Genomic DNA, 7,500 nt, shown 5'->3' on the forward strand with positions numbered 1-7,500 from the left:
GCACTTGACTGCTAACCAGAAGGCTGGCGGTTCAAACCCACCAGCCACTCCTCAGAAGGAAGGTTGGGCAATCCTACTTCGGTAGCGATACTGCCTCGGAAACCCAAGGAGGGGTCGCTATGAGTTGGGGCCGACTCGACGGCACATAACAACAACAACAATACGTCGTCTAACGTCCTGATTGCTGCTTCCATTGGCATCGATTGTAGAACCAAGCAATGTGAAGTCTTTGACAACTTCAGTCTTTTCTCCATTTATCCTGATGCTGCTTATAGGTCCAGTTGTGAGGATTTTTGTTTTCTTTTTATTGAGATGTAATCCATACTGCAGACTGTATTCTTCAGTCATCATCAGTAAGTGCTTCAAGCCATCCTCACTTTCAGCAAGCAAAGTTGTGTCGTCAGTGTATTGCATGTTGTTAAAGATTCTTCCTCCAATATTGATGACACATTCTTCTTCGTATAGTCCAGCTTCTCGGATTATTTTCTGAGCATATAGATTGAATAAATATGGTGAAACAATACAATCCTGACACACTCCCTTCTTGATTTTAAACCATTCAGTGTCCCCTTTCTCTGTTCAAATGACAGCCTTCTGGTCAATGTACAGGTTCCTCATGAGGAGTATTAAGTGTTCTGGAATTTCCATTCTTCTTAATGTTATCTATAATTTATTTTGATCTACACAATTTAATGCTTTTGCCTAGTCAGTAAAACACAAGTAAAAATCTTTCTGGTATTTTTTGCTTTGTGCCAAGATCCATCTGACATCAGCAATGATATCCCTTTGCCACATCCTCTTCTGAATCCAGCTTGCACCTCTCAAATCCTCGTCAATATACTGCTGCAACCGTTTTTGAATTATCTTCAGTAAGATTTTACTTGCGTACGATATTAACGATATTGTTTGATAACTTCCACATTCTGTGAGATCACCTTTCTTTGGAATGGGTACAAATATGGATCTCTTCCAGTGAGTTGGCCAGGTAGCTGTCTTCCAAATCTCTTGGCATAACCAAGTGAGTGCCTCCAGTGCAGAATCTATTTGTTGAAACATCTCAATGGGTATTCCATTAATTCCTGGAGCCTTCTTTTTCACCAATTCCTTCATTACAGCTTTGACTTCTTCCTTCAATACTGTTGGTTCCTGATCATTTGCTATCTCCTGAAATGGATGACCAGTTCTTTTTGGTACAGTGACTCTATGTATTTCTTCCATCTTCTTTGGATGCTTCCTACATCATTTAATATTTTGCCCATAGAATCTTTCAATATTGCAACTCGAGGCTTGATTTTTTTTTCTTCAATTCTTTCAGCTTGAGAAATGCCGAGTGTGTTCTTCCCTTTTTGTTTTCTAACTCCAAGTCTTTGCACATTTCATTATAGTAATTGGTTTGTCTGCTCCAGCTGCTCTTTTAAATCTTCTGTTCAGCTCTTTTATCTTGTCATTTCATCCATTTGCATTAGCTACTCTCTGCTCTGGTGCCATAGTGCCTAAGGCATCTGACTGCTAACCAGAAGGCTGGCGGTTCAAACCCACCAGCCACTCCCCAGAAGGAAGGTTGGGCGATTTGCTTCTGTAGTAGTATCACCTCGGAGTTGATATCACTCAAGGAGGTGTCGCTATGAGTTAGACCTGACTCGATGGCAGTGGTTTGGTTTGGTTACTCTCTGCTCAAGGGCAAGTTTCAGAGTCTCTTCTGACATCCATTCTGGTGTTTTCTTCTTTTCTTATCTTTTTAATGACCTCTTGCTTTCTTCATGGATCATGTTCTTGATCTCATCCCACAGTTCTCCTGGTTTTTGGTCATTGGTGTTCAGTGCATCAAATCTATTCTTTAGATGGTCTCTAAATTCAGTTGGTATATTTTTAAGATCATATTTTGGCTCTCATGAACTGATTTTAATTATGTATAATTTTAAGTTGAATTTGCATATGGGCAGTTGATGGTCTGTTCCACAGTCAGCTCCTGTCCTTGTTGTAGCTGAAGATACTGAGTTTTTCTACTGCCTCTTGCTACAGGTGTAGTCAATTTGATTCCTGGTATTACATCTGGTGAAGTCCATATGTATAGCCACCGTTTGTGTTGTTGAAAAAGGTATTTGCTATAAATAAGTCATTGGTCTTGCAAAATTCTATCATGTGATTTCCAGCATTATTTCTGTCACCAAGGCCAAATTTTCCAACCACTGGTGGTTCTTCTTTTTTCCCAACTTTTGCATTCCAATCACTAGTGATAAGCAACATATCCTGATTGCATGTTCGGTCAATTTCAGACTGTAGAAGTTGATAAAAATCTTCATTTTCCTCATCTTTGGGTTTGGTGGTTGGTCCATAAATTTGAATAATAGTTGTATTAACTGGTCTTCCTTGTAAGCATATGACAGCATTGTACTTCAGGACAGATCTTGAAACATCCTTTGTGATGATGAATGCCATGGAATTCCTCTTCAAATTGTCATTCTCGCCATAGTAGATCATATGGTTGTTTGATTCAAAATGACCACAACCAGTCCATTTCAGCTCACTAATGCCTAGGATATTAATCTTTATGCATTTCATTTGATTTTTTGACAACTTCCATTTTCCTACATTCATACCTCATATATTCCATGTTCCGATTATTAATGCATGTTTGCAGCTGTTTCTCCTTAATTTGAGTTGTGTCATGTCAGCAGATGGAGGTCCTGAAAGCTTTACTTTATCCATATCCGTAAAGTTGGTTCTACTACAATGATGCAGCTCTTTCCCAGTCGTATTTTGAGAGCCTTCTGACCTAAGTGGCTCATCCTCCTGTACCGTGTCAGACAATGTTTCTGGGCTATCCATAAAGTGGCGCAGTAATGTATCAGACAGTGTTTCTCTGCTATTCCTAATGTTTTTCCTGTCCAGTTCTTTGAGAAGTGGATGGCCTCTTCTTCCTAGTCTGTCTGTCTGCAAGCCGCACTGAAACCTGTGTACCATGTGCAACCCCACTAGCATTTCAAACAGTGGTGGCACAGCCTCAGGCCTCACAGCAACACGCCACCACAGTAAGACAAACTGACACACATGTTTGTTTCCCTTAGCTGTTCAAAACCTCTCCACACTCCCTTTACCTGGATCCCTGTTGCTGCTTCCTCACTCTGCCCTGATCCCCCTGCCTTTCCTCTCCTTTTCCCTGCTTTTGCACCATTGAGGGCGGCTGGGTCCCTCCCCTTTCCTGGATCCCTGCCGCTGCTTCCTCACTCTGTCTTGGTCCCCTTGGCTTTCCTCTCCTTTTCCCTCCTTTCCCGTTGCTTGCGGGGTGGGGCCTGGTCCCTCCCCTTACCTAGATCCCTGCCACTGCTTCCTCACTCTGTCCTGGTCCCCCTGGGTTTCCTCTCCTTTCCCCTGCTTTCCTGCCACTGGGGAGGGCCTGGGTCCCTCCCCAATCCTGGATCCCTGCTGCTGCTTCCTCACTCAGCCCTGGTCCCCCTGGCTTTCAGAGAGGGAATGTGAGACAGTTAAGGGGTGGACCCCACACTGAACTCTGGGCCTGGCTAACTCCAGTGCTGGAGCTTTTGGCCACTGTGCTGATTAGTGCTTTGTGGGATTTACAAGTAAGTGTTTAATATAAACAGAAGTTTAATTTTATTTGCTCTTTTTCCTTCATTTTTTCCCCCTATGGATTACTGACATTTCAAGATACAGGAGATAATATTCTTTTTTTGTGTGTTTAAGATAATGATGTAATCCAGGGAAGTGGAGAAGAAGGAATCGGCAAAGATAAAACACAAGTAAAGATAACACAGCAAGGAAGAAAGCGATTAATTTCATCAGGAAGTTCAGAAAGTACAGCAGCAAAGCAGGACCCAGGAAAAAAGTGCAGAAGTACTGATCAGGAAGAGTCTGTTATTTCATCCAAGGTGATTTTTGAAAATTCATTATTTGGTTGTTTCTTATGTCAGGTGATCTAAATAGGAATCAATTATATGATAAACCCAAGCTAAGTTTTATTAATGAGTTTATGAAGATGTAAACTAACTCCAAATTTTTGATTTACTGAAACTAATCTTTAAATAATACTTGAATTGTAAGAAACAAAGCTATTTAATTTAGAAATGTTCAGAATGAAAAAAAAAAAGGGAACTACTTGACTGTGGTATTTGACGTCACAATTTGATATGTCCATTCTGATTTCATTGCCTCTTTCTTTTCATAAAATCTGATTTTCCTATTCCATTGGTCATTCTCAGACTGCATATAACCACCTTTTTCTTGCTAAATATGAATGGAAGAACAAGTTATGAGTAATTCTGCAGGATCAATTCTGGGCTAACTTCAGGATTTATATACCTTTTTTCCTCTTCCAATTTTTGCTAATTCACCAGAAAAGTTTGGCTGACTTATATATTCTTTAACACTGAGTACTTTTTTTAAAAAAAAGGTTTATTTATTAGATTCATTAAAAAAGAGAGAGAAATAGAGGTTGTACTCACTTTTCTAGCACCCACCCCACCTTTGGCCCCAGAGGAGAAAGGTCAGGTGTTCTTTCTCTCAGGAGAAAAGTGGCTTAACATTATAGTCTAAATGATCCTTGCGGACCAGGACTGAGTACTGTGTGGGTCCCCATCTTAGTCTCAGGGAAAGCCAAAGGAATAGGAATTGATCTTATAGTAGTATGCACTGGAATGACAGAAATGGCAGCCACCATCTCAAAAGTCTCATCTTTTATGTTACTCCCCTCATTCCTGCCTCTTCTTCATCAGAACTTGATCCTTTCTTCTATGTAGAAAAGTAGGTCAAGTTTCTGTTGGCTCACCTCCTTTGCTTACTTATGGAATAGGTTTAATAAATTAAAACAAGGTATGTTGACTATAAAAATTCATAATAAGATGTGATTTAAAGTAAATTTCAAATCTAAATACACTCTACTGTCTGAACTACGAATGCATCAATGTGATTTTGTCCTTTTTTTTTGAAAATAGAAATAATATTTTCTTAGATGGAAACCTAGAATGTACATGTTTTACTGTGTTTATCACAACCCATACAGTTACATAAGCATGAGTAGAACTTTAAGAAACACCTTCTTATTTGTCATATTGCAGAGGTGAACTATAAATTAATCCAATATTTGAAGTATTTGTGAGTATTTGATGACATCAAGGATATATGTCAAGCCTTAGGAATACCTGAGCTCTACTTGGCCAGTTGCTTCTCTTCCCCTTAGGAACCATCTGAGGGATATTCATCTATCATAGCACAGGAGAAACAAGGCTTGAGGTGTCATAACCTTTCATGCAGGGCTCTCTGGTAAAGGTAGGTAGAACATGACTGAGCGTGAAGAAGACACAAGCAAAACCTTTCCAAACCCTACCCTCCATTCCCACTCAGTTTTAATTTTAACACTGGAAGGTGAAAAGTGAATCCAGACGGGATCAAAGTAAGGGAAAACACAGGTTTGGGCCCACCAATCTAGTCTAATGGCAGAAGGTTGCCAGTTAAGAATTAAAAACAGTTTGGCCATGTTTGCAGAGTAGACTTGGCTCAGTTCACTTGGAAAGAATCATTCAGTTTCTCTTGGGGAGGTCTAAGGAAGGAAGTGGAGAAAAGGGACAGAATTCACCTTCCTGTCAGCCCTGAGATTCTGATTCAGTTGGTCTTCGGTGGGGCCTGTGCATCAGTATGATTTTAAATAAAGTATCCCAGTTTTAATGTACAGTCAAAGTTGAGATCATCTAATTTTGTCTAATACTCTCATTCAACACCTTATAGGAAACTGAGGTCCAAGGACACATACCCAGTGACATTGGGCCTCAAGGTCTTCTCATTTCAGGTGCAAGGGATTTTTCTGCCACACCATACTAGATTATCTGTAAGTGTTTTTGACTCTGGTAACTTGTGATAATGAAGATAATTGCCCTGAAATAGTCCATAATTTTCATCAGTATTCACCCACGCTTTTCTGCAACTCCTTCCCAGTTATGTAATTGTCTAATTTGCAAATGAAAGAGAAGGTACTTGAATTGATTAAAGGGAAGAATGATATTTCCTCTATATAATCTAATTGTTCTTGTTGTTAAGTGCCATTGAGTCAGTTCCAACTCATAACAACCCTGTGTACAACAAAAGGAAACACTGCTTAGTCTTACACGATCCTAATAGTCATTTCTATGTTTGAGCCCCTTGTTGCAGCCACTGTATCAATCTACCTCATTGAGTGTCTTCCTCTTTTTTGCTGACCCTCTACTTTACCAGGCTTGATATCCTTCTTCAGAGACTGGTCCCTCCTGATAACATGTCCAAAGTAACAGTCTTACTATCATTGATTGCTTCTAAGGATCATTCTGTCTGCACTTCTTCCAAGATAGATTTGTTCATTCTTCTGGTATTGCACACATTATTCATTATTTTTCTGTGAACACCACAATTCAAAGATATCAACTCTTCTTCCATCTTCCTTATTCATTGTCCACCTTTCACATGCATATGAGGCGATTGACTTGGGTTAGGCACATCTTAGTCCTCAGAGTGACATCTTTGCGCTTTTTTTTGGTTTGTTTGACACTTTAGAGAGGTCATTTGAAATATTGCAGGGGATTCTGATTTTTCTCTGAATATTTTAAAATACTACAATCGAGGTTCAGAAAGAAGTTTTAAAAATTCTGTAGGACATCAAGAAAACCTAACTAAATGGAGTCAAATGAAAATAAGCCAGATATAAAAGGACAAATATTGCGGTAGTTAAGTTCGTGTGTCAACTTGGCTGGGCCTGGGTGAGAAGTCAGGCAGCTGGATGTAGTATGCCCCATGAGGAGACTGGTAATCAGTTCCATGATGGAATCTGCTGTGAGCAGCTGAGTAGCTGCCTTAGGGATGTAGTCTGCTTCCTGTATGTATGGAGAAGCCTTGGGGAATGGTCTCTAGCTGATGGCACACTTGAACCCTGAATGTAGCCGTGTCATTTTTCAGCAGCCTGCCCATGCTCTGCCGACCTTGGGACTTGAATGAACTTGAATTAATGGCCTGCCATGTGGTTTGGTAACATCGGGACTGTGGCTTTTTACTTGTCAACCTTGGGCTTGTCAATCTTGGCAGCCAGCAGCTGTCTGAGGGAAGAAAAGCCTCTAGCTCCAGTGGGCCAGGAGCAGGAGGCAGAGCTGAAGTCCAAGGTTGAGGGGCTTTCACTCAGCCCCTAGAGCCTGGCACTTTAAACTTGGACTTAAAGCCTCCAAAGTGTAAGAATAAGCTCCTGTTTGTTAAAGCCATCCCATTTGTAGTATATTCTTGTCAGAGCTGTACTAGGTAACCAGAACAAATATTATTTCATTTGTAGGAAATATCTAGAATAGGCAAATTCATAGAGTTAGAAAGTAGATTAGAGTTTTCCAGGTTCTGGGAGGAGTGGAGAATTATTCCTTAATGGGCACAGTTTCTGTTTGAAGTGATGAAAAAGTTTTGGTAATAGTGGCAAAGATTGAACAACATTATGAATGTAAGTGATGTCTCTGAACTGTATACCTGAAAATGATTAAA

The 7,500-nt window shown here is 40.1% G+C and overlaps 1 protein-coding gene across 1 annotated transcript in view; it reads left to right on the plus strand.

Moving 5' to 3' along the window:
* APLF (aprataxin and PNKP like factor) overlaps positions 1–7,500 on the plus strand; it is a 233,533-nt gene that overhangs the window by 136,330 nt on the left and 89,703 nt on the right. Inside the window, exon 6 of the mRNA XM_007940138.1 lies at positions 3,703–3,887. Coding sequence (XP_007938329.1) covers positions 3,703–3,887 — 185 coding nt within the window. The remainder of the gene's footprint in view (positions 1–3,702; positions 3,888–7,500) is intronic.

This window comes from Orycteropus afer, unplaced genomic scaffold (genome assembly GCF_000298275.1).
Source record: "Orycteropus afer afer isolate SDZICR_OR568_19922 unplaced genomic scaffold, OryAfe1.0 scaffold00065, whole genome shotgun sequence".
NCBI classification, from domain to species: Eukaryota; Metazoa; Chordata; class Mammalia; order Tubulidentata; family Orycteropodidae; genus Orycteropus; species Orycteropus afer.